Source organism: Chelonoidis abingdonii, chromosome 14 (assembly GCF_003597395.2).
Source record: "Chelonoidis abingdonii isolate Lonesome George chromosome 14, CheloAbing_2.0, whole genome shotgun sequence".
NCBI lineage: Eukaryota > Metazoa > Chordata > Testudines > Testudinidae > Chelonoidis > Chelonoidis abingdonii.
The window spans coordinates 1280207-1306307 of NC_133782.1; the positions used below are offsets into that span (position 1 = coordinate 1280207).

The window sequence follows — 26101 nt, forward strand, 5'->3', positions numbered from 1 at the left end:
CCCAGCCTGTGAGACACGAGCTCTGTGCAGGATTCACAGAGAACTACAGAGATGTTTGCTCCTGCGGGGGGTCCTGCCCCTCAGTCCCTCCCTTTGCCTCCCTTAGTGCCGTGTTTATCCAACCTCCCTCTCTGGAACCCCTGGGACAGAATTCCTCCCCTAACCCCTAGAGCTGGGCAGGGCTCGGCCCTGGAGAGCGTGGCTGAAGCTGGAAGTGGAGGTTTCTCTGCTGGAAGGCCGCCCCTCCCTGCGCTGAGCTCTCGGTGAAACGGGGACTGGATGGGGACCCCTGGCTCAAGGGCAGGAGCCAGGGGTGCCCTGAGCGCAGGCCTGGGGGCAGTTTTCCATCTGATATCTAATCTCTCACTACTGTCTCCGGGGCTGATGCATTTCTCTGAGGACCCTGCTCAGCCCCTCATGGAGCTGTTGGGCTTTGTTATCAGCCAGGTGTCTCACTGCCGTGGGACCGTTCTGTCTTCCAGAGAAACCTGGCTTCTGCCCCAAGACAACTGGAGGGCTCTGTATTCTGGGATGCAATGATGATGACGACTGTGTTGGAGCAGAAAAGTGCTGCAGTAATGGGTGTGGCCGGACTTGCCAAATCCCCACAGCAGGTGAGGTTCAGTGTAGTGTGGCGGCTCTGCAGAGCGCGTTCTGCCTCCTGCTGCACTGGGCTGTTCTGATCACCAGGCACAAGGGCTCCCTGCCCTGATCTCTGAGAGTTGGGAGGAATCAGGGTCACGCAGACAGGGCCAGCGCCCCAGCATCACAGACCTGCTCCGAGTGACCCAGCTCCCCCCAGGCCTGGAGTCTGCGTGGAAGCTGGGAGTGCAGATTGCCCTCTCCCCCGACAGTGGTCCCAGCTCTCTGGAGACGAGGCAAAGGGCTGTGGGAGGCTGGCGTGGAGATGGGGAGAGGACTGCTCAGGGATGATATCGACCGGCTGGGTCTCCTGACTCCTCCCTGGGGCTTCTCTGTGCCGTGGAGTTTGCCCAGTGATGGCTCCCAAGGTCATCCAGCCCCGTGCACTCAGCTCTGCTGCAAGGAGGGCGACAGCCCGGGAAGGGCCGGGTGCAGCCACATCAGCCGTGTCCCCGACCCCTCCCCATGGCAGAACCGCTCTGCCTGCTCCTGACACCGAGGGGGCCCCCTGCGTGCCAGGATCTCTGTGCCCAGCCCTGTGCATGAGGCAGTCCAGGATTGCAGGTCCTTGCTCCTACCACCTCCCTCCCTGCCCCCAGCCCCAGGACCAGCCCCTGGCCTGACCGACTGCCCCTTCTTCCACAGGGCCGACCAGAGAGAGAGACTGGGAAGAACCGAGAGCCTGACAGCAGGGCCTGTGGGGGGATGGGACAGGATCCTCCAATCCAGTCCCCACCTGACACCCATCCCCAGTCGCCCATGGGCCCGATCTTGCCCCGCACATGGCTTGTGTAATAAAGAGCTCAGCTCAGCTGGCCTCCCTGTGATTTCCTGGCTTGGGCCTCATTGTCCCTGCATGTCTGCCCGGGACAACCCCCTGCACTTGGAGCCTGTGCCCCAGGCTAATGTCTCTGGTGAAACGGGTCTCCTGGGGGGGTGGCAGGCACTAGACAGTGTCACTAGAGCGTGAGCTGCCCCATAGTCCCTGGCTCCAGAGAGCAGCTGTTGGTGTGCTGGAGACACCAGATCCCGAGGATCGCAGTCCCCCACCCCACAGGACCTTCGCTACAAGAGGATCGTGTTCCCTCTTTAACCCCACCTCTCGTAGCATCTCCCCAGTGCAGGGAGCTGCAGACGGTGCCCTGAGGCTGGATAAACACGGCTTGCCCTGCAGTGACAACCTGGCTCTGCCACCCTGAGACTTCCCGCAGAAACTGAGGCCATAGGACTGTCCCTTTGGGCAGGAGAGGGGCCTGCTGCTGGAGGCTGGGGGTGTGAGCTGATTGACCCTGCTCCCTTCCCACACTCTGGCTTGCTTTCCCATCCCCATTGGAGCGACCATACCCGGGCCAGTGGGACCCGTCTCTAAATCCCTGGGGGAAAGACTTTCTCTGGGGTTCTTGCTCCGAACCCTAGCCACACCCGACAGCAGGTAGAGCCCTGTTGCTCAAAGTGATCAACTCTGACTGGTGCTGGGTTACAAATCACTTTAGTACTGAATGCAGGGGTAGGTAGTGAAATATTTTCAGTGTTGTTGTCTTTATTGCATGAATAAAGGCGACCAGGACTGTGCTTAACCTGTCCCAAACGAGGGGGTCACCTCAACTGAAAGGACCTTGTTAAGCCAGGGCCTTGAATGCCAGAGCCCTGTGAGAGTAAGGGGTGGGGATGTTGTTCCAGCCAGGCGGTGTAGACTCTCCCCAAGGGTCCCCCATCTGGTTTAACCTGGTTTCTTCTCCTGTTCAAAGACAGAGCTAAATAGGCTCCATTAGGAGCCTTTGTTATTGTAAGTGTTTAAATGAGAGCTGAAATCACTGGTGGTGGGACAGTGTTTCTGCCCAGCCCACTAAAAGCTGAAAATCACTGAGACTGACCTGCAGAGGTCGCAGCAGAAAGGTGGCCACAGTAAATAATTGACAGTCAGCTGGCGGGAACGGTGAACAGTCAGCCTGCAGAAGCAGCAAACAGGCGGCCGGTGGGAGTGGAACGAGTGGTGATGGTAACGTAGCCTGACTCACCAGCGCGGCCATTGACTGGGAATAGCCCTAGAGAACAGCCTCGGTGTTTGTAGGGCCAGGCAGAGAGCGGCGTGGGCTGCCCTCTGCCCAGGGCCTCTCCGCAGCGGAAGCTGATGGCTGGGAGTTAATGACATTACCATCCATAGGCTGGCACCCAGGACCATGGCCCTCCTGCCAGGGCTCAGAGGGGTCATGTTCGTCTGGGGCGCAGCTGGGGCGGGAGTCAAGGGGCAGGACACAGGAGAGATGGCTCAGACAGCTGCCATGGGTGCTGGGCATTTCCTTTCTAGCCCCGGGAGAGAGCCCATGAGCCCAGGTTGCCTTTGGCTCAGGGATCCTGGTGTCCAGAAAGCCAAAGCAGCAGCCACCTTCTGGCGTTATTTATTACGAGCTGGGTGTGCAGACGCTCTTTAGCATGATGCAGCTTGGGGTGCGTGATGATGTCACTGAGATACATTCAGGGTTCCCCAGTCGCCCAGCAGCCACCCAGCCAGGGACTCTCCTGAGAGTTACTGAGCTGGTGTCACTCCGTGTCCATCTGATCAGCAGTGAAAGGCGATGGGATTGTCAATACTACGGACAAGGTCCTGCAGTGCATCCTCAGGCAAATTCCTGCTCCAGCCTCCAGGCCGTTCCCTGGTTTAGGACCTGAGGGTTTCAGAAATGCCCCAACCCTTGAATCAAGGCATGTCCCTTGTATTTCAACAGTGGGGCGCCTGCCCACAGTGGCAATGTGCCTGGGGGAGCCAGGGTGCCCCCACTGTAGAGAGGCAGAGGAGGACATGCACACATAGGCTGCAGGGGCTCCTGGCAGGCTTGTGTTCAAACTGCCCCAGCATGTTAAAGGAGAGCTGGGGGGTGCACTGGCTCCGATGGAGTCGCCTCTCCGGGCAGTGATAAATCACCCCGCGGGCGGGGGCTTGCAGGAGGCAGCCCTGCTCCATTGCCCTGTCTCACAAAAGAAGCTTTTATAAAAAGGAGAAAACCCAGTGGTAATTTGGGGAAATGCTGCAACCAGTAAGTCAAACACCCGCATGCAGCATCTTGGTGTCAGGGGGCTGCTGGCCCCCCACTGAAACTCGGGGTGGGGGGTTTGGTTTCCCTCTCCCAGTACCAAAAGGGGGAGGGCCAATGGGAAATCAGGACTCTGAGGCTGACAGTCCCCAGGGCCAATGGGGAGAGACCAACGCTCCAAGTCTGGCTGATTGACAGGGCAGCCAGGCCAATGAGGGAGTGAGGAGCGTGGGGTCCCATGTAAGGTGGAGCTGCTGGGCCAGAGGGGCAGAGCTAAGGGGAGAGCAGGAGCCCGGCTGGTCTGGAGGCAGGATGTGAGTGAGGCTGGGGCCGGGGCTGGGTGCATGAGCGGTTCGGGAGTCCAGGGGCCCCAGGCACAGGGTGGGAGCCCCAAGACTTCCCCATGCCCCTCCTCCAGTCACATCCCAGAGACGGCTCAGCAGCACAGAGACGTGCAACTCTCGGCGTTAGACACCAGCTGAGGATACCCGCGGGGTGGGGCAGGGCTGGGGGGGAACAGAGATGGACGGGCAGGATCCAGAGCACGGCACGCACACATGGATAGCCCAGGCCTTTGGGGGGGGCTTATCCCTGCCCCCGAAGGAGTGTCAGAGACCCGGTGGGAGAGTGAGAAGGGTGTAGTGACCCCTCCCTTAGCCCCCGGCCCACAGGGGTGGAGTGCGAGGGGCAGGGTTAGGTTCTGGAGCCAGCGTTGCCCAGAGGGGGCAAGTTGGGCAATTTGCCCTTGACTCCACAGGGGCCCCCAGGAGAATGGCCTCAGCTCCCTCCCCTGCCCCACCCGGTCCCATCTCCGCCCCTCTCCCTCAGCCCATCCAGGAGCGTCCCTCGACACCTGCAGCGTGGCTCCCACGTGGCCCCTGAGCCCACCCCACTCAGAGCCGCGTGTCAGGGGGCAGGACTGTGAGCTCCATGCCGAGCGGAGGGAGCTGAGCTCAGCTCAGCCTGGAGCTCCCAGCCCCATCCCCTGACCACGTGGCTGTGAGCGGGGAGGGGCTCAGGGGCCCCGCCGGAGCCACGCTGCAGCTGTCGAGGGACGCTCCTGGAGGGGCTGAGGCTCCGGGTGAGGGGGGAGCCGGAGCCGGGGGTAAGGGCTCCGGGGCAGGGATTGGCTAGGGGACAGGGAATCCTGGGGACAGTCAGGGCACAGGGAAGGGGGAGAGGTTGTGGGGCCGGTCAGGGGATGGGGGACACCCCAAGCTGCATCATTTCGGGGCTCTGTCAGGACTCAGTGGGGGGCTGGATAAGGGTTGAGGCAGTCAGGGGACAGGGACCAGGGGTGGGGTCCCAGGATGGTGGTTGGGGGAGTCTCTTAGGGACGATGAGGGGACAAGAAGCAGGATGGGTCAGGGATTCTGGGGGGGGGGCAGGCAGTCGGGGGCAGGGAATGGGGGGATTGGATCGTGGGCGTTCCGCGGATCTGGATAGGGATCAGGGGAGTCAGGGCACAGGGAGAAGGGGTGGGGTTCTGGAGTGGTGATGGAGGGTCTCTGGGGGACGATGAGGAGATAAGGAGCAGGATGGGTCTGGGATTCTGAGGGAAGCAGGCAGTCAGGGGGCAGGAAGTGGGTGGGGGTCAGATAGGGGGCAGGGGCAGGCTGTTTGGGAGGCACAGCCTTCCCTACCCTAAAGTTCATTCAGCAGTTTGAGGCTTGCAGAAGAGCCAAGCTGTTAGCTTTTCCATTAGGGCTACCATCCCTTTCACTTCTCAAATGCCAAATTATAGTCTATATTTCATTTCAGTGCCATAGGGAGAGTCATGTCAGGGGAGGGTAGCTTCATTTAAAATTAGCCACTGGGGAAGGGATCACATGAGAAGAGCAATATCCTTCCCAACCCTATCATGGGACACTCCCCTCCCCTGCATTTCCTGAGGCTCCAGAGGGGTTAATTAAGTGGTTCTCAAACTTTTATACTGGTGACCCCTTTCACATAGGAAACCTCTGAGTGCAACCCCCCCCTTATAAGTTAAAAACACTTTTTTTATATAGTTAACACTATTATAAATGCTGAAGGCAAAACGGGGTTTGAGGTGGAGGCTGACAGCTCACGACCCCCAGTAATAACCTCATGACCCCCTGAGGGCTCCTGACCCCCCGTTTGAGAACTCCTGGGTTAATTTAATTTTAGCACCCTGTGTCCATTCACATGCATGTGCTATTTTGAGCATTTTGGTTTTCACAACATAGGCTCATCCCAGATTCTGGAACAAGCTCAAATGCTCAGTTCGTAGAGTATGTATTGTGACAGACCCAGGCCAGTGGGGTGCAGGAGTCTGGTCCTATTGGCATCCTCCCCCCAGCCTAGGGGAGGATCCACAGGTCTAGAACACCAAGTAATTCCGGGGGACAACTAATGAAAAAAAGCAGGAGCGGGAGTGAGGTCACAGGGCTAAACGAAGGGAACCGGATGGGGACACCGAGCAGAGAACCCCAGACAACGCCCACTGCTCCTCGAAGCGTCAAGGAAGCCAGTGGACACCGCCCAGAGGAACTCCGCTCAGATGCAGGTGAATGGCAGAAGGCAGCCGGAATAGGCCCACAGTCGCAAGAAATCATCAGCCAACCTCCTCCCTCTGGTGCTAATACCATGGCTACGTTTGGCCAGGCGCCAGAGGAGGTTTTGAGAAGGAGATCCCGCGATCTTTGTGGGGCCACGGATGGGGAGTGCATAACAAAAAGGTGAGGGAAGTGCAACCAGAAACGCAGAAGATATTCAGGAGAAGCCGGAACAGGGGCTGTAAACCTGGCGCACTCCAAGTAACGTGCACCAAGGTCTCCTTCTCGCCACAGAAGGGCAGGTGTTGGGGACAGGGTGAACAGCGCCAAGTAAACGCCCATGCCATGGCCCCATGAAGGAGCCGCCACTGACATCTCCCGCGGGCCGCGGGACCAGGGCAGAGTCAAAGCTGGCCCACCGGGCTTCTCACCTCGAGAGGTGGTGCAGGAGTCTGGTAGAGGGCAAACTATACTGGTCACTGGGTGAGTAGTTTCTGTTCCCTGAGTGACCAGAGCAAGTCTGCATTAGAGTTAATCAGGAACTTGCTAGAAACCAATTAAGGCAGACAGGCTGAATTAGAACACCTGCAGCCAATCAGGGCAGGCTATCAGGGCACCGTGGGTTTTTAAAAGGAGCTCTCTCCAGTCAGATGGAGGAGACCAGGGAGAGTAAGTTGTGTGGGGAGCTGGGAGCAAGAGGCACAAGAAGCTGAGAATGAAAGGCTGTGCTGCTGGAGGATTGAGGAGGACAGCGTATATCAGACAAACCAGGAGGAAGTCCTGTGGCGAGGATAAAGAAGGTGTTTGGAGGAGGCATGGGAAGTAGCCCAGGGAGTTGTAGCTGTCATGCAAGCTGTTACAAAGAGGCACTATAGACAGCTGCAATCCATAGGGCCCTGGGCTGGAACCGGAGTAGAGGCAGGCCCGGGTCCCCCCAAACCTCCCAAATCCTGATCAGACATCAGGAGGAGCTGACCCAAACTGTGGGGAAGATCACTGAGGTGAGCAAATCTGCCAATAAGTGCAGGACCCACCAAGGTAAGAGGAGGAACTTTGTCACAGTACATAGTCTATACTAAAGAGAAACCCACAGTAACCGTCTCCAGTTTGTGAGGGACCCCATGGAGCCAGTCTCTAGAAACAATAAATGCATGGTGGTTTAAGTCCATTAATGCTATTAGCCAGGCTGGGTAAGGAATGGTGTCCCTGGCCTCTGTTGTAGGAGGGTGGAGATGATGGCAGGAGAGAGATCACTTGATCATTGCCTGTTAGGTTCACTCCCTGGGGCACTTGGGTTGGCCTTGTCGGTAGACAGATACTGGCTAGATGGACCTTTGGTTTGACTCGGTATGGCTGTTCTCATGTTCTAAGCTAAATGAACCCAAAGTTTATGGTGACAGATTGTGTTTACTCACAGTGCTGTACGGGGATCTTTTCAGGGGATTAAAGGCACATTGATTAGTAATACAGGTATTAATTAACATCTTGTCATATGCCTATGATCTATCACAGTCATGCATTCACACACACACACACACACACACACAAACACAACCGTCTTGCTGTTGTTACCAACTAGTTGCTCCCCTTAACTGCACTGACCAGGTGAGTTAGATGGGGGGGGGTGGAGCTGGCTTCTGCAGATCCGGATCGATGCCCGCGATGGTGAGACCCGGGTCCTCTGCAAAGACACCTTGTTTATAGCAGCTTCCCTCTTATGCAAATCCAGACCAGATTCAAAATCTGGGTCTGTGTCCGTTGGTCTGTGTCCATTGGTCTTTGTGCTGCTTTGTTTTCTGGGTGTTGTCCCAATGCTGCTCAAAGAGGGTGTTTCTAAAGAAAGGTGCTTGCTTCTAATCCCTGAGGTCGTCAATATGTCTGCTCTCTTTATTGGCCCACTTGACAAGTTGTATTGTCTTTTGCTCTGGCTCCCATTGCCTCTTTAACTGTGTAGCTGTCTGGAGTGTGGGGGTGTCTTCCAAGCCACTCATTCACACATTCAGTCAATGGGGCAATTGATTACAGAGTGGGGGCGGGGGGAATATCTTATTCTAGTTCTAGCAAAAGGCACGTTTCTTTCACTTTAACTATACTATCTTAGGGGCTATAACATTGATACAAAGTTTTTCACATTTTTCTAATACAAAAGTTGTATGAAGAGAGGCACAATGCCAAGTCATATAGAAATACAAATCAAACTGAACAGAAGTTACAATGCAGGCAAGTGTAGTGAATGGTGAACAGAACTTACATTAATAAAGTGAACAATTAAAAACAATTTCATTTATCAGTTCTACAAGATATGAGTCAAGGAAGCCAGCAGAGTATCAGAAACCTGGAAAAATCTCTGACTGAATGGGCATTTGGTCACAAGCTGAGGTAGTTCAAAAGTTTTTGGATCTTTTTAAGCAGAATTTTTTTTATTGTTTGTTTTAAACAATCGAACACAGCAAGCAGCAAATATTTGGCCACACACTTCTGAAACCCCAAACCATATTCAGGTTGTGACAGACTAATTTCAGCTTTTCAATTAAAAAAACCACAACAAATTTTGAAGGAAAGCAGACATTGTCCATGATTTTTTTCTGCTTTTTAAAAACCCCTAGTTTTCAATCCAGAAGAAGTTTTGACAGAAAATATTTGTCCTTTTAATGAGCTTTAGTGCCTTTTAGCACTAGCTGATGCTGAGAACCGGTGATACCTTGTAAGGAAGTTTTCTCAAAACTGGGTTTGTGCCGCGATGCAGAAGGTTTATTTTTCCCAGGGCCACCTAGGGGAGGACAAGTGGGGCAATTTGCGCTGGGCCCTGGAGGGGCCCCCACGAGAATATAGTATTTTATAGTATTGCAACTTTTTTATGGAAGGGGCCCCTGAAATTGCTTTGCCCCAGGCCCCCTGAATCCTCTGGGTAGCCCTGTCTGGAGCTGTCCCTGTGGCCAGCTCTGGGGAGGGGAGGGCGCATGAGTCCTGCTTTCTGGGCCATGGGGAGCTGCCAGGCCGATGTGCTCAGCGTTAGGAATTACAGCGTGGCAGGCCTGGGCCCAGTAGCTCCTCCCGGGAAGCAGAAGAGGGAGGGCTGGAGGCGAATGAAGACGCGTTTGTGTTTGGAGAATGACAGATCTGGCTCTGGGGAAACTAGCTCTTTGCCATGAGCTGAGAGCGTCCTGTCCCGCACAGCTCCTGGGGCTGGCGCTGGGTGGGCTTCACGAGAGGTTCCCTCCAGGGAAGCCCAGTGATCAGTGGCCTCTGGGCTCAGCTGTTTGTCTCGATGCCCCAGTCAGGGCCTGGAGTCGCCTGGAAACATGAAGTCACCTCTGCAGCCTGTTGTTACATTTCCACCTTCCTCACCCAGGGACGTTTCCCAACTCTTGCAGGGCCCTGCTGCTTCCCTGTTCCCTTTGGGAGGGGCAGACACTGGGGGCTGCTCTCTTGTGCAATGTCCCCTCCTGTGACGGCAGTGCCGGGCTGGTATAATGGTATATAAGCTGGTGCAGCTCGGCGCTGGACATCCTGGCCCATCAGCACCATGAAATCGGGCCTCCTCCTCCTCGGGCTCCTCACCCTCTGGGCTGACCTTCCGCCTGCCACTGGGCAGCTCCGTCAAGGTGAGGGCTCCCTGCCCCTGGCTCCCAACCCAGCCCGGCAGCCAGCGCTTCCCTCCTGCCTGCCCCTGCCCTGAGCCTGCCCCCAGCCCTGTTCGCTCTCAGCGGCTCCTGCCATGTATCCCCCACGTAACACAGCCCCTTGCAGCGTCCCTGGCCCTGCCGCCAGCCCCATTGTCTCTCGCCCCCTGGGCATGGGGCTGTCCCCAGGCGTCCCCCATTTCACCCCAGTGAGGCCTCTTTCCTCTGTCCCCGGCCTTTCGCTCTTCCCCTCCTACTCCGGGACACTGAGCCCCCCTGGCTCTCCCCAGCCCTCTGGCTGCTCCTGGAGCCGTTCTACACTCTAGGCTCTTCCTGGTGAGCCCCCCATGCCCATGGCTGTGACACCCCCCTTGGACCCATCTCCCTCTGGGCTGGGTCGCAGCCTGGCTCTGGGATGTGAGCTCTCTTCCCTCCCATCCCCTATCCAGACCCTCACCCCATCCTACCGGGTCTTTCTCTAATACACCTCTAGGCTGGCTCCCAGGCGATGGGACCCCCACCCCCGCCAGGTCCAAAGGCAGGCGCTTTCCTGCACTCAGGCAGCCCTAGTTCGGCCACCTGCAGAACATGCTGCCCCTGCAGCGGGGAGCTTCAAATGGTGCCAGTGGTCACAGGAAAGGGGGAGACATTTCCTTGGGAGCAGGGAGGCTGCTGGGGGCTGCGAGTGAGCTCGGGCAGCAGGGGAGCCAAGCCTGAGGCAGTGGCCAGGCCCCCTCTCCCTGCACACATACTGGTTGGCACCGACTGGCACTGCCAGGTTGATACCAAGGGGCCCTGGAGGGCTGCTTCTCGCCAGTGACCTGTGGCAGGACCTGGGGAGCGGCTCCAGGGGCTGCAGACCAGTGAACTGTAGCTGGAGTCTGGACAGACCCCACAGGGGGTGAGCTGAACTCCTGCCAGGACCAGTGAGATCGCCCAGGAGCAGGGGCTCCCACAGGGGAGCGAAGGGCAAGACACTCGGTCAACTGCTCACCTCTCCCGGCTGCTCGGACAGCAGCCCGGGCCCTGGCAATTGCTGTCCTGCCCCCTGTGCTGCAGGGACCATCCTGGACTGCATGGGCTGTTCTGTCGGCCCCCCCCCCGTGCTACCACGGCCTCCCCTCCCTGCCCCCCCCCAAACGATCCCCCCAGGATCTTCCTTCTCTGCTGCTCAGCCCCTGCCCCCATGCCATTTGGACAGCTCTGCTCTGGCTCCTCGCTCAGTTTTAATCCAGCCTTTCCCTCCTCCCCTCCCCTCCTCTGCCCACGCCTCTCCCTGAAACCTCCCTGGACTCCTTTGCTGTCTCCTATGCCCCAAGCAGCCTCTTGGCCCCATGCACCCAGCACCTTCCCTCCCCACTGCCAAAACTCCATGAACACTCCCTCCCTGCACGCAGCTTCCCTGGGGCCTCTTTGCCCTGGAGCCCCCAGGCTGTCTGACGCTTGTCTTGTTTGTTGCCAGCTGGTGAAGCCACTTTTCACTCTTTGCTCGGCTCCAGCGCTCTGCTGTCTACACGTGTACCTGGGTGTGCGGAAATGGGTCAGGGCAGGAGCCAGCCATTGTTTGGTGCAGCTCAGTCATTGCCCGGAGCTGCCGATGCCCGTGGCAGGGTGTGAGTAACACAGATTGATACTAAGCCTATGTCTACACCATGGCCTCTCCGCCCTTTTGGGAGCCTGTAGCCCTTTCAGGGGGCTGCTCTCTCTTACATTCCCCAAGTTTCCCCTCACTTAAAAACGCCTCGCTTGCAAAACCAGACATAGAAATACAAATGGGTCACAGCCACTGGCACTGAACAATGGCGGAGTTTCTCACTGGGACCAAACAGTTACAAAGTAAGTCAACTGGAATGTAAATCTTATGCTTACATTTCAGTGTATGGAGATAGAGCTGCATAAACAGGTCATTGTCGCTATAAAATTTTAGTTTGTTCTGACTTCGCTAGTGCTGTGTATGGAGCCTGTTGTAAACCTAGGCAAATCTCTCGCTGAGGTGATGTACCCCTGGAAGAGCTCTGAGTACCCCAGGGGTTCAGATACTCCTGGTTGAGACCCACTAGTCTACACCACCACTTATCCAGTAGAGCTTACATCGTTCAGGGGTGTGACTAAGCCACCCCCGAGCGAGATAAGTTACACTGACTTAAGCAATGGTGTGGACAGCCGATGGAGAGCTTCTCCCACTGACATAGCTACCGCCGCTCATTAGGGTGGGAGTGCAACTCCCGTTGGCCTAGAAGGGCTTCACTAGAGAATCTACAGTGGTGCAGCTCCATTGCAACAGCTGTGAGCTCTCTCGTGTAGCCAGAGCCTAAGTCCCGGAGCTGCCTCCCCGCCCTGCTGCTGGTGGGAAGCTCTCCCAGCTCTCTCCATACCTGTGACACGTCAAAGCCCGAGAGCCAGACCTCTGGGCTGGTTCTGCCTTTGCAGAACAAAGGCAGAAGGAGGGGATGGCGCCTCTGGGTGCCCTTGGTGCCAACCCCCCATCACTGAGCTGTTGGGCTAGATGTGGGGCTTGACCTGTGTTATACGATGCTGTGTCATAAGTCAGGGTCTTTGCACACACACGAGATCATATGCCGAATAGAAACTGCTGCCCAGTGGTGATTCCAGTGGGAATTGCCCCAGCCCATCTGTGGAATTACAACAGACCCTGCTGGCGAGCAGGGTAGAGAGCACAGCAAAGAGGATTCACCCAGGAGAGGGGCCTTCTCTCTGTTTAGGTTCCTTTGTCTTGTTTGCTCTGACTTTACACTCGTTTCTGTCATGTAAGGGCCCTGCTGTGGTGGGGGCTTGCCGTGTGCCCCCCCAGGTGGGACTGGCACAGGCTGGGGTTCATCGTTAATTCCTGGGCCCATCTCAAAGCATGCCCATTGGATCCTCCCGCCAGCCCCCTCCCTGAGGCCTGTGTCTCCAGTGACACACAGCTGAAAACAGGCCCTGAAACTGGAAGTTTTGCAGGGCTCTTTGGGGAGTGGAGGAGGTCACCCCTGGGGTCTGAGCAGTTCAATTCCTTCATCCCTGGGGGAGGGAGTACAGGGAAGGAGAGTCCGTTGTCTAGACGTGACCCCCTTGCCTCAGGCTGCTTCACTTTCCCTGTCCTGGCCAGTGTGTCTGCCCCAGGGCCAGCTCCAGGCACCAGCTCAGCAAGCAGGTGCTTGGGGCAGCCAAGGGGAAGGGATGGCACTTCAGCGGCAGTTTGGAGGGAAGGACCTGCCGCCGAAGAAGAAAGCGGAGCAGTGGAGCTGCCACCAATCGCGATTGTGGCTTTTTTCTTTTCGCTGCTTGGGGCCAGCCCTGGTCTGCCCCATGCACTGTAACTCTGGTTCTCTTCCCATTTGTTTCCAGTGAAAACAGGCAAGTGCCCCGCTCCCATCAATGCGGGGGCTGCAAACTGCAATAACTTCTGCTCCACGGACGCTGACTGCCCCGGATCCGAGCGCTGCTGCAGTAACAGCTGTGGGAGGGAGTGCAGACTCCCCATAGGAGGTGAGGGGTTCTCCTTCTCCACCAGTGCTGGGTTTACAATGGCCGGTGGCACCATGGAGCCGGGCCCATGCTCTGCTTGCGCTGTATCCTGAGATCCCACCAGCCACTTGCTTCTCTCGGCCTGTCCACCAGCCAAGGGCTCCTCTCAGCCCTCTGCCCCCACCTGCCAGTTTCCCTCTGTCTCCTGGCCGGACCCCAGTGCATCTCTGGCTCTGGGCGTCTCTGCTTCCCACCACCTGTGGGGCTTCCTGGAGCTGAGTGCCTAGGACTGATGCAGAAGCCTGGCCAGTCTCAGCCAAGTGTGGGTATGGGGGAGACAGTGTGGGGGGCTTGGCTGGGCCCCTCCAAGCAGGTGGGTCCTGAGGGAGCCTGGCTGATTGCGCCACTTTCGAGGGGCTGGAGCAATTTCCCGCCCTGGGACCAGCCTTGGCTGTGCTGCCGGCTCAGCCCGGCAGACACAGTCACCTCCCAGCAGGGCTGGTGAGTGCAGCCAGGAGGCAGGGCATGGGGGAGACCTGGGGGGGCACTGGGCTTGAGGAGGGGGAGATGTGTGTGTTGGGGCACTAGTGTGGGTTCTATGTGGGGTGCTGGGCAGTTGTGGGGGGGTTGTGGGCAGAGGTGGTGGTGTGCAGGGCACAGTGCATTTATGGCAGGGTCTGGGGAGGTGCTGGGCATAGCGGATCCCGGGGGGGCCATCTGGTCATAGGGAATGGGGGGGGGAGTGTTGGGTGAGGGAGGATGTTTGGCATGGCATAGGCCCGCTCCCGAGGGGAAGGGGCACGCTCACAGCACAGGGCCAGGCGCGCCATTGTGCATCTGGCCAGTTTGTAAACAGTGCCCTGCACTGGGCTGGGCAGAGCGGGGCTGCCCCTGCCACGCCGTGCCCCATTGCCCCTTGCTGGGCCCTTGCTCTGGGGACCGACACTGCCCCTTCCTGGTGCCATGTTTCATTGCTCCCTGGGGCCCACAAAACGTTAATCTATCCCTGTCTCCACCCCAGCCCCGCATCCCTGCTGGGAGCCTAGAGCCAAGGGCTGGGGACCCCGTGGCCACACCCACCCCTTTGGGCTCCTTATTTTAATGTAACAAGGTGGCCACAGCCCCCTGAGAAAGTCTGGACACCTGCAACCACGATCCCCATGAATCCTGCTTCCAGGGCCCAACCCCACCCCAACGTTCATGGGCCTGGCCCCTACCCAGCTGAGGGATGGTCAGAACTCAGGCCTAGCTGGGCCTCCCTTGTGTGCGGGAGTGACAGGAGTACGAGGTTCCTGAAGCGGGGGTGGAATCTCAGGGTATCCTGATTACAACGATGGCGCTCAGGTGTTACAGGGATAAATCGACCATGTCTGCTGCTTCCTGCCCAGTCCAGAGGCAGCTGCCCATTTCCACCCTGAGTTTGACCCGAACCTCTCAGATCCCTCCCAGTCCTGCATTTCCAGGCTTCCCTGGAACCCTACAGGCAGAGACATTAGCTAGCACTGAACCGGGCCGTGTGTGCAAAGCCAGTGATCTGGGTGGGTGAGGGATCAGCCTGCTCAGGGATGCAGGAGCACAGGCTGCGGTTTCCACTGTCACTAGTCCAGACAATGCTGAGCCTGCTCTCTCGCTGTTCTGTTCCCCAGTAAACCCAGGGTACTGCCCAAAGATCGACCCCGACATAGCGACAATCTGCCTTGTGGAATGCAACAATGACAGGGAATGTGGAGCTGGCAGCAAGTGCTGCAGCCTGGGATGCCATGTGCAGTGCGCGCGGGCAGTGCCAGGTAACGCCGCACCTGGGAGCGGGGACGTCAAAGGGAGGGGTACTTGGTCCGGCCTAGTAGATGAGCCCCCAGGACATTCTGTGTAATTCGAACTGCTACACATCTGGGGCTGGGTCTGAGAATGGGCCAGGGAGGAAGGGGGCTTAAGTGACAGAGCTGGGACAGGCAGGGGACTGACTGGAGAGGGTGTAGGGCCCATGGGCCTGTGGCTGAGCATGGGGTGGGAGGGTCTGGGTGGAAGCAGCAGAGACCAGTCCTGGAGAGGCGCAGACCAGGACTCCAAGGAAAAGCCTTGGCCAGAAATCAGATCTTGGGCCTGGCTCAGGTCCATGGTGCAGGCCTGTGGGTTTGGAGTTTGTTCCCCACAGAGACATGAGCTGTTCTTGTTTCCCTTTTCCAGCCAAAGCCGGCACCTGCCCCAAGAGGAGAGTGCTGCAGACGTTCGCTCCATGTGACAATAAGTGCACAGATGACAGGGACTGTCCCAACAGGAAGAAATGCTGCTTTACTGGCTGTGGCCTCGGCTGTCTGGCCCCTGTAACAGGTACTAGCAGCAAAGAGAGGGGCATAGGAGCCCTCAGGCCCACAGCACTTGCCAGGCATCCTGTGGGCCAGAGACATCCCCACTTCCCCTCCAGTCTGGGCTCACTAGCCTGAGCTCTCTTGCAGATCTTCGCCCCTTTCCAGGTGACATTTGCCGACTCCCGCCAGAGACGGGCCCTTGTGAGGCACTGATCCCTCGCTTCTTCTACAACCCGGCCTCCAGGACGTGCAAAAGCTTCATCTACAGCGGCTGCCAGGGCAACGGGAACAACTTTAGAACCCTCCTGGAGTGCCAGCGGGCCTGCTGGAAACGCGGTAAGGGGACCAAGCGCGTGAACCCGCTCGCCTGGGCTGGGCAGCTCAGCGAGCTGGGACAGCCTGAGAATTAACACAACTGCCGGCGGGACTGGTCCCCAGGAGTCCAGGGTGGGAAATGGAACTAAATAAAAATAGCTTGCTCGTTCTGGGGGCTGGATTCTAGTCCTGCTGCTTCGGGAGGTCAGGGCAGGGGAGACCATCACGAAAATCAGTTAAAAAAAATATTCAGCGTGTGAATCTGTGCCATAAGTATTCATAAACAAACAGCCCTGGCTGTACGTGAAGGAGTCCTGCATGAAATGGCCATGAGCAGTCATATGCACGTGTGGATTGAGCGTTTGCATACACAGTCCGTAACTGTTAGCAAACAGGGTTTGCAGTGGCACATATGTTTTGTCTGCCTAACCTTAAGAAACGGGTTTTCATGGGGTTCGGATACGCACATGGCTCTCCCATCCTCATGACCAGGTCCCCTTTAGCCCCATCTCCCACCCCAGCTGGAGACTGGATCCCAGTTAGATTTGAACGTGGAGGCTGAGAGCCTTCAGGGAGTTCTCCCTTTTCTCCGAACCGTCTCTCCGAACTTTGTAGCTAAAGAGACCTGCAAGCTCCTTGTGCAGCCCGGCCCACGTTCAGCCTGCAGTCAGACCTACTTCTACGCCTCAGTCACCAAGACGTGTGACGAGTTCCTTTATGGCAGCTGCCAGGGCAGTGGGAACAATTGAGCACTGGAGCCGAATGTCTCCGGACCTGTGGAGGAGCTGGGAGGCTGTGTCTACACTACCACTTTTGCCAGTATAATGTATGTTATTCAGAAGTGTGAAGAAACACACCCCTGAGCCACATGAGTTTCACTGACAGAAACGGGCTGTGAGTTCTTGGTGTCACCTACCAGTTATTAAGTGTGAACTCCTCAGGCACCATAACAGCCTAACCAGGGCATCCCAGACAGGCCCCTTGGGTACACCAGTCTGTCTCGGCTCCCAGGTGAGTGCACCTTTGTGATACCTGGTTCCTTATCACAGCAATATTCAGCAGACTCCCAGCCCCAAAGGGCCAGTCACTTATCTAGGTCAATTGCACCTCAGATCTCACACCAGAGAGAAGGCTTCTAGCCAATCCTATAATAACTATCTTTAGATATTTAATATCCCAGATATTAACTGGGAAAAGGAAACCAGAGAGTTATTTACAAGGTTAGTGCAGATAAACATAGAAACACAAATGAGTCACTATCTCAACTTTCACAAGGAAATAGAAGCTTCTATCATGAGCAAGCGCTATATGCCCTTCAGGACTAACCCTGGCTGAGCAGCTTTAAATCTTTTGCTTATGTCTAGAAACCTTCCCACCCCAGAGTCCAAGCAGCCTAGTGAGCATCAGTTCCTTCTGTCTGGAGGTTCTATCCCCATCTGTCCTTGTGATCTCAGCTGCAAACTCAGTGATGGGAGGAATCCACTAGCATGACTCATCCTTACAGGGGCAGGGAAGGCAAAACAACAAACATCATTTGTCCTCTTTAATGCCCCACAATAGTCCGTCTGGTGTCAATTGTCTGTTCCCATTGGCAGGACGTAACAGCTTCTGCAGGAGATCAGCCATTCACACTAATTCATGGCTTTCTCCCCTCTGGCGAGTTACACAGTCACAGAGACTCACCGTATGACTACTCAAATATTACCGTACACTATGGGATACAGATGCTGTAAGCGAGATGAATGCAGGTGGCAACACACCAGCTTTCAATAAACCCTAAACAGATTCCTATCACCCACCCCCTATGTTAACACTACTACGCACAGGTGAACCAGACTGATTCCAGCGCTGTGTCTGTCACTGTTCCACTGAGACGCAGGGACTCGGGATTGCCAGTGTCATCCCACCCTGGCTTTGTTAGGGTCAGGGGGAAGGAGGGGTATAAAGCTCTGACCTGAGCAGGTGGTTGCCACATTGCTCAGCTGCTATCCTGTTGCTACATTTTGCTTTGGAACAGGAACTGACAGGCCCCTTCCTGAGGACGTTGGGCATTCAGCTGCTGAAGCAACTGCTCCCCTTCTCCTGTTGTTAAACGGAATAAACGGCTACCCAGGGAGGTGCCTCTTTGCAGGGATGAGAGCGTAGCTGTGACGAGCCCTTGGCCCTCCTGCTCGCCACTCTGCACACATTGGAAATGCTGTTACTGTTATGGCCCCCAAAGGTGCTGGGCGCGGCACAGACAGGATCTCCCATCAGCCCAGCCTGTGAGACATGAGCTCTGTGCAGGATTCACAGAGAACTACAGAGATGTTTGCTCCTGCGGGGGGTCCTGCCCCTCAGTCCCTCCCTTTGCATCCCGTAGTGCCGTGTTTATCCAACCTCCCTCTCTGGAACCCCTGGGACAGAATTCCTCCCCTAACCCCTAGAGCTGGGCAGGGCTCGGCCCTGGAGAGCGTGGCTGAAGCTGGAAGTGGAGGTTTCTCTGCTGGAAGGCCGCCCCTCCCTGCGCTGAGCTCTCGGTGAAACGGGGACTGGATGGGGACCCCTGGCTCAAGGGCAGGAGCCAGGGGTGCCCTGAGCGCAGGCCTGGGGGCAGTTTTCCATCTGATATCTAATCTCTCACTACTGTCTCCGGGGCTGGTGCATTTCTCTGAGGACCCCGCTCAGCCCCTCATGGAGCTGTTGGGCTTTGTTATCAGCCAGGTGTCTCACTGCCGTGGGACCGTTCTGTCTTCCAGAGAAACCCGGGTTCTGCCGCGTGTTCCCCCCAGACACCATGGGGATCTGTGCTCTGCTCTGCTTCAGCGATGCCGACTGCCCTGGAGCAAAAAAGTGCTGCAGTGTTGGGTGTGGCCTGACTTGCCAAACCCCCACGGCAGGTGAGGTTCAGCATAGTGCGGGGGCTCTGCAGAGCGAGTCCTGCCTCCCGCTGCACGGGGCCGTTCTGATCACCAGGCACAAGGGCTCCCTGCTCCCATCTCTGAGCGCTGGGAGGAATTGAGGTCACACAGACAGGGCCAGGGCCACAGCATCACAGAAGGGGTGACCACCTGTCCTGACTTGGGTGTAAATGTCCCAAAATGTACATTTCACGTCTCGTTGCTGGGTGAATGGCTCCAGGATAGCCTGCCTGACACGCAGGGTGGTGCCAGCCTCTTCCTGGCTGGGGAAGCTGATGTGGGCCTTAGCCTCCCTTCACTATGAGACCCCACCCCCTGGCCAGGCCAAAAGCCGAAGCCAGGCCATAGTAAGGGGAGCCCAGGCTGCTGGGGGGAGTCCCAGGCTCTCCGGCTGCCCTGGTCACCCTACCCCAGGGGGCAGGAAAACCGTCCGGGAGCTGCTGTCAGGCACCTCGGCCCCCTCCCAGGGCAGGTGGAGGGTCTGGGTCTCCCCACAGCAGCCCAGGCTCCCCTTACCACAGCTTGGCTCCGGCTTCTGACCTGGCCAGAGTGCAGGGCCTGGGAGAAGAGGCGGTTCAGGGGACGTGGTCACAGAGGATCCGAGGTTCCTGCCTGTGTCTCGTTTTTTACATTTTGAAAAGGTCACTGTAGTCACAGACCTGCTCCGAGTGACCCAGCTCCCCCCAGGCCTGGAGTCTGCATGGAAGCTGGGAGTGCAGATTACCCTCTCCCTGCACAGTGGTCCCAGCTCTCTGGAGATGAGGCGAAGGGCTGTGGGAGGCTGGTGTGGAGATGGGGAGAGGACTGCTCAGGGATGATGTCGACCGGCTGGGTCTCCTGCCTCCTCCCGGGGGCTGCTCTGTGCCATGGAGTTTGCCCAGTGGTGGCTCCCAAGGTCATCCAGCCCCGTGCACTCAGCCCTGCTGCAAGGAGGGTGACTGCCCGGGAAGGGCCAGGTGCACCACATCAGCCGTGTCCCCGACCCCTCCCCACAGTAGAACCGCTCTGCCTGCTCCTGACACCGAGGGGGCCCCCTGTGTGCCAGGATCTCTGTCCCCAGCCCTGTGCATGAGGCAGTCCAGGATTGTAGGTCCTTGCTCCTATCACCTCCCTCCCTAGCCCCAGGACCAGCCCCTGGCCTGACCGACTGCCCCTTCTTCCACAGGGCCGACCAGAGAGAGAGACTGGGAAGAACCGAGAGCCTGACAGCAGGGCCTGTGGGGGGATGGGACAGGATCCTCCAATCCGGTCCCCACCTGACACCCACCCCCAGTTGCCCATGGGCCTGATCTCGCCCCGCACATGGCTTGTGTAATAAAGAGCTCAGCTCAGCTGGCCTCCCTGTGATTTCCTGGCTTGGGCCTCACTGTCCCTGCATGTCTGCCCGGGACAACCCCCCTGCAACTGCCATCTCTCCCATCGCTCTGGGCACTGACATGCAGGGTCCTGGCTCACCCTCACTCCCGTTTCTCAGCCAGTGACCCAGACCATGCTCCCAGCACTCGAGCTGCTGGCGATGGTGAAGTAGCCTGACTCATCAGCGCGGCCATTGCCTGGGCATAGCCTTAGAGAACGGGCTGCATGTTTGTAGGGCCAGGCAGCGAACGGGGTCATGGGACTGCCTCTGATCTCAGGTGCACGTCCCTTTTGCAGTGGTGTGCAGCGCTGACTGGAGCCCGGGACAGACAATCTGGTGAGAGGCCCTGTGGCCTCCCAGGTCCTAGGTTATTTCCTTCCTTCTGTATTTTGTGACTCAGGGAAGCTGCAGGGAGACAGGCTTTTTCTTTGTGGCATGCTCATCTGATCCTGCTGCCCAGCCTTTGTCACTTCACAGCCCTGATCTGCACCGTCTCAGCAGCAGCTGGGCTGTTAGCTGGACCCAGAAACAGCCTCAGTCAGGGGAGCGAGGGGACGGGGGCTGGGGAGCAGAACTATTTCAGAATCAGATGTTTGTGAAGTTCCTCCTTAGGCCCCAGCAGGAATTTAAATGCCTTGTGCCCAGCCCCACCCAGTGACCTCATTCCGGCTCCCCAAGCGTGTCCTCAGGAGGCAGGGCCCTACCCCTCGGGGCCTGGCAGGCAGTGCAGTGTCACCAGCCTTGATTCCTCAGGCAGTCCAATGGGATGCCGCGTCTGTCCTGGTGGTGGCTGTGCAAGCCTGTGGGCACCGCTGCATCCCGCTGAGATGTGATGAATGGAAGGTTCCCCTACGCAGGGTGAAATTCCCCCTGCACGGAGGGACCCCAATGGACTGAGGCATCTCTTCAGCAGCATTGCTAACCACCAGCGTTCACAAGCCAGGAGTGAGACCCCCAAAACCACGAGATTGGCTTTAAAATCATGAGATTTAAAAAAAAAAACAAAAAAACATGGCATGGGTTCTGTTCCTTTGATGCTGGGCCTCTTAGCCTTCGGGCTGCTCTGGGACTGTGTTTCCTAGCATTTCTCTGCAGCCATGGGTGCTAGAACCTAGCTGGTTGTTGTAAATGGAAGCTGAGATTCTCCTGTGGCCTTAGGCTGCTGGGAATGGGCGACAGGGGTTCTGTTCATTCCTTCTGGGGCACTTGGCATTGGCCACGGTTGGCAGGCAGGATGCTGGGCTAGATGGACCTTTGGTCTGACCCAATCTGGTTGCTCTGATGCTCTAATGAAATAGAGAGTGAAGAGAAGCACGAGTCAGCAGCAGACTCATGCTAACGCCTGCAAGCTGACGATGGTGGGCTAGCTCTGCGCTCCTGAGTGAAAGGTTAAAGTGCAGCCTGCATGCTCCGCACAGGGGTGTCTGATGTATGCTGGGATGGAAGGTGCTTTAGGGCTCCGGTGCTAATCATTGTTACATCCTCCGATGAGCGGAACGATATGTATTTCCCACCTGCTAACCCCCTGCGTAGCAGGATGAGTGGAACTGGAGTCAGAGGGCCCATGTTCCCCAGAGGGTCTGTGATGGCAGGACACCAGGGGAATGGAGGAATTGGGCTGGAAGCGGCTCGCCCATGTGAGCAGAGCATAGTGCAGGGTTTACTGAAGCTCCATCTGGCCCCCTCGACCCTGTGCTCAGCCTCACGCTTTGCTAGGGAACCACGGTGGCAGGGCTGAGCTGTGAGTTCTGTGCAGGGCAGCAGCTGGAGGCGTGATCCAGGGAACTCCGACTATGCGCCCCGGAGCCCTGGCCTTTGCAGGCACTGCACTGAGATACATTGATATGACCCCTCTTTCATGAGACAACACGCTGGCAGCTTGCCCCCTTGGTGAAGGATCCTGTTTGTTTCTTTCCATCCCAGACTAAGCCTTTGATCTCAGTCACAAGCAGACACCCCACCCCTCCTGGTTCCTGTCCATTTTCTCTCTTGTAGATATCACCGGTATCTGTCTCAGTGAGCAAACAGGCGTCCCTTGGCAGGCACACAATACACAGAAGACTCATGGCCAGACTGAGAGGTAAGCGTCTGTTACCCGCTCCCTGCAAGGAGCATGGCCAAGGCTGTCACCTCCTGGCGACTTCCCTCCTGGCACCTTGAGAATATAATTTGCAGTGCAGAGCTTTTTGCAATGATTCTGATGAGCAGTGGGCTACTGGCTGCTGGCGGAGACCTCACATTCCTCTCTTTGGTGAGCTGTATCTGACCGAGGGGATCCCTGTCAAACCCTGTGCACTCCCTGTGCTCTCTGCCAGGTGGCTCCAAGAGGTTTCTGGGTCACAGATGGCAAACGCCACAGACCCTCGTGGGGAATCCTGCCACAGGAGCGGTGGCTCTGTTCAGGATGTGCTGTCAGAATTGTGTAGCTGCAGTGCAAGAGGCAAAAGGAGGCATCTCCTGAACAAAGGAGATAATTGTAACAGCATATGGGGAGGTTTTCAAAGGCGAGAGGTGCCTTAAAGGAAAGCTGCAAATGGAAATAGACCCGACTGGGGAACCTGTGTGCTTACCACGAGGGAAACGTCCTTGGCCCTATGTTATCCAGTACAAGGAGCTTGAAAGGCTGCAGAGCAGAGGTGTGCTAGCACCACTGCAGCCTGGGTAAGCAACATGGTGGAGGTAAAGACGCCATTAGCGAAATTATGCATCTGCATACACGCAAGCCACTGAACCAGGCATTGACTAGATGCCACTATCCACTGCTCACAACTGACCTCATGCCAGAACTCGCCAAAGCCAGAAACGTTCCGGTCTGTGCTGTGAGGCATGGGGGGTTGGCACATCAGCCTGGTGAAGAGACCAGCATGCTGACAAGCTTTACAACCTCATTTGGTCACTACCGATAGCTGCCCATGCAGGTGGCATAAGCCCGGCACCAGAGCTGTTCCGGAGAAGACTCACCCAGGTGCCGGCAGGGCTGCCTGGGGTGAAAATAATCGCAGACAATATCCTCACTGTAGGTGAAGGGAGCAAGGACCCACGAGCTCAATGAGAGCATGGCAGAAAACTACAAGCTTCCTACAGGCAAGCAGGGACAAGAACCTAAAACTCAACCCAGAAAACCTGGACACAGGGCTGTTGTTCCTGCCTCAGTACGTAGGGCTGCCATGCAAACAACACACTCCTCACGCCTGGGCATTGACAGCTGGCTGGGATGGGCAGGGAGTCGCGGAGCTGGTGGGCAGGGAGTCTACACTGCCACTTTCAGTGCTAAAACTTTAGTCATTCAGGGATGTGAAAAAACACCGCCCTGAGCAACAGAAGTTTTAGCATTGAAAAGCACCTTATCGACAGCTCAAAGCTCCATCACTGGTGATTTACATTTACAGGGTTTAGTGAAGTGTCGTGTTGCAATGTAACCTGTCTTCAGCGTCATGCTGCGTGACTGCGACAGGCTCCGGGCGCCTGAGGGGAGTCCATGGCATTGTGGAAAGGGAACCAGAGACTTACTGGGAACCCCGTTCTCAGTCAGCCTTGCAAGGAACTGTGCCATGGCAGCGAGCAGGCCCGCCTGGCCACACCAGGTTTCAATGCGGGGCTGCTGAACAGCGGGTGGGATTTAACTGTGCAAATCCTGGTGAGACAGAAGCCAGGCAGTGGAAAATTCCAGGGGCCTTTTCCAACAAGCTACAGCCTTTCTGTGCGCCGGCAGGTGGCACTGTTGCACCGTCGATCCCAGGGCCCCTTGTGCCTCTCCCCAGGCTCTGGCTTCTCTTCCCTGCCCGGTGCCTTTCCTGCGCCCTGTGCGAGGTGCTGGCGGTGCAAGCCAGCGTGGCAGGCAGAGTGCCCTGCGACAGCTCACAGACAGCCGCCAGGCGCTGCACCAGGGCTGCACTGCCCGCCGGGTCCACCCGGGCGCTGCACCAGGGCTGCACTGCCCGCCGGGTCCACCCGGGCGCTGCACCAGGGCTCTGCACCAGGGCTGCACTGCCTGCCGGGTCCACCCGGGCGCTGAACCAGGGCTGCACTGCCCGCCAGGTCCACCCGNGCACCAGGGCTGCACTGCCTGCCGGGTCCACCCCGGTGCTGCACCAGGGCTGCACTGCCCGCCGGGTCCACCCGGGCGCTGCACCAGGGCTGCACTGCCCGCCGGGTCCACCCGGGCGCTGCACCAGGGCTGCACTGCCCGTCGGGTCCACCAGGGCGCTGCACCAGGGCGCTGCACCAGGGCTGCACTGCCTGCCGGGTCCACCCCGGTGCTGCACCAGGGCTGCACTGCCCGCCGGGTCCACCCGGGCGCTGCACCAGGGCTGCACTGCCCGCCAGGTCCACCCCGGGCGCTGCACCAGGGCTGCACTGCCCGCTGGGTCCACCCGGGCGCTGCACCAGGGCTGCACTGCCCGTCGGGTCCACCCGGGCGCTGCACCAGGGCGCTGCACCAGGGCTGCACTGCCTGCCGGGTCCACCCGGGCGCTGAACCAGGGCTGCACTGCCCGCCAGGTCCACCCGGGCACAGCTGAAGGGAGAAAGGGGATCTGGTGCCATGTCTTACCAGAAGCACCTCTCCTGGTACCGGTCCTTCCCGGTGTGTCGCCCTGCAGCAGGGGCATTTCCACCATGGCCTTGGGTTGGGTCGGCATCACACCATCATGTGGCAAATGCTGCCATCTGACCCAAAAGTGCTGTAACAGACTCGTGGCCAGCGAGGGCTCCTGGCTGCCCCTGCTCCGGCTCTCCTGGAATGGCCCAGCAGTACCAGGCCCTGCTACGAGAGCAGACGGGGATTCGCTCATTGGGTCCACCCAGCAGAAGGCAGCTGCCACGTGCCCAGTGCTGCGTTCACTGCAATCCTTGGGGACACACTCAGGTCAAGTGCGCTCACAGGGCTGTACGGACACCACAGGCCCCACGCACCTGCATCCAAGGGGATGATTTTGCCCTCAGTTTGCAGGGACATGAACCCTGGACCTTCAGCAACAGCCTCTGGCGCTGCAGCTAAAGGAGCAACTCCCGGGCTGGGAGGGCAATTAGAGGGCACCATGTACCTAACAGCCCAGCACCTTTTATTAACAGCACAGACACTCAGCTCAGTCCAGTCAGCTCAGGCTCCTGGAAATAGCTAGAGAGCTCGCTCATACTGCGCATGCTCGGGGCATAACACAGTCATTAGCATAGTCCCGCCCATCCTGGGATTACATCACCTCACGTGCATAGTCATTCCCCTGCTCGGGAGATGCCTTCCCTGTGAGTTCAGCTTCCAGGGCGCCTCCCACCAGCACAGCTAGAATCTAATTAATGAACTGCGTCACTGGTGCTGCCAGAGGGGGGTTGGCCGCATGTGCGTGCCATGTGCTGTCTCTGGGGGAAGTCGCCTGGGCAGGCCAGCCGAGCGCGCTGCACCGAGCCCTCCACGTCCGCTCAGACCTGGTGTGAACAAAGCTTTTCTACAGCCAAGCAGGGCCAGAAAACCTGTGACTCAACCAGCGTGAGCCGACATACGTTGGCCCTCTGCTAACAGCTGAGTGGCTGAAAGCAGATCCCAGCAAGATCAAGGCAGTCAGAGACCTGCCAGCTGCAGTGGGTGTGAAAGGGGCTCAGCACTTCATGGGCACGATACATTTTCTGCCCAAGTTCTATCCACACCTGGCTGCAGAAGAGGAGCCCAGATGCTCACGAGGCAGGATGAGGCGTGGGAGTGGGCAAGTCCCCAACAGCAAGTGTGTTCTTCTAGGTGCCGCCCGGCGAGCTCCGCCGCGAGGTTGTGTGCCTCCTTACCCCCGCTGGTCCCCATCGGGATGTGAGCTGGGCCACGGAGCTGGACAGTGCACTCAGGAGCCGAAAGTCCAGTGTTTGGATCCGATCTGCTCATGGCCTGTGGGCAAGTCATTGAACTGGCCCGTGCCTCAGTTTTCCTGCTGTGCACCTGTGAGGATGACGCC

The 26101-nt window shown here is 57.7% G+C and overlaps 2 protein-coding genes across 6 annotated transcripts in view; both read left to right on the top strand.

The window, feature by feature from the left end:
- Positions 1-18921, top strand: part of LOC116814663 (BPTI/Kunitz domain-containing protein-like) — a 34957-nt gene extending 16036 nt beyond the window's left edge. For 2 of the 3 annotated variants that reach the window (XM_075072149.1, XM_075072146.1), the window contains one exon: positions 18644-18921. In XM_075072149.1, coding sequence (XP_074928250.1) covers positions 18644-18906 — 263 coding nt within the window. In that variant the 3' untranslated portion in view covers positions 18907-18921. Of the gene's footprint in view, positions 1-482; positions 615-1287; positions 1454-18643 lie in introns of those variants that run through there. The other variant, XM_075072148.1, reaches the window with a different exon arrangement.
- On the top strand, positions 9616-20136 carry LOC116814632 (uncharacterized). Of its 3 annotated transcripts, none has more exons than XM_032762379.2 (6): positions 9621-9795; positions 13162-13302; positions 14928-15068; positions 15469-15612; positions 15738-15926; positions 19971-20136. In XM_032762379.2, the coding sequence occupies exons 1-6, from the start codon at positions 9717-9719 to the stop codon at positions 20009-20011; spliced, it is 735 nt and encodes a 244-aa protein (XP_032618270.1). In that variant the 5' UTR covers positions 9621-9716; the 3' UTR covers positions 20012-20136. The 3 variants fall into 3 exon arrangements, with proteins under 3 accessions (XP_074928251.1, XP_032618270.1, XP_032618271.1); XM_032762380.2 differs by having other exon boundaries at positions 9624-9795; positions 15756-15926; XM_075072150.1 differs by lacking the exon at positions 14928-15068 and having other exon boundaries at positions 9616-9795.
- The last annotated feature ends 5965 nt before the right edge of the window (positions 20137-26101 follow it).

Coding starts and splice junctions, on each gene's coding strand:
- LOC116814632 (XM_032762379.2), top strand. CDS start 9,717: ATGAAATCGGGCCTCCTCCTCCTCGGGCTCCTCACCCTCTGGGCTGAC. Junction 15,613..15,737: donor CTGTCTGGCCCCTGTAACAG/GTACTAGCAGCA, acceptor GCTCTCTTGCAG/ATCTTCGCCCCTTTCCAGGT. Junction 15,927..19,970: donor GCGGGCCTGCTGGAAACGCG/GTAAGGGGACCA, acceptor CTTCTTCCACAG/GGCCGACCAGAGAGAGAGAC.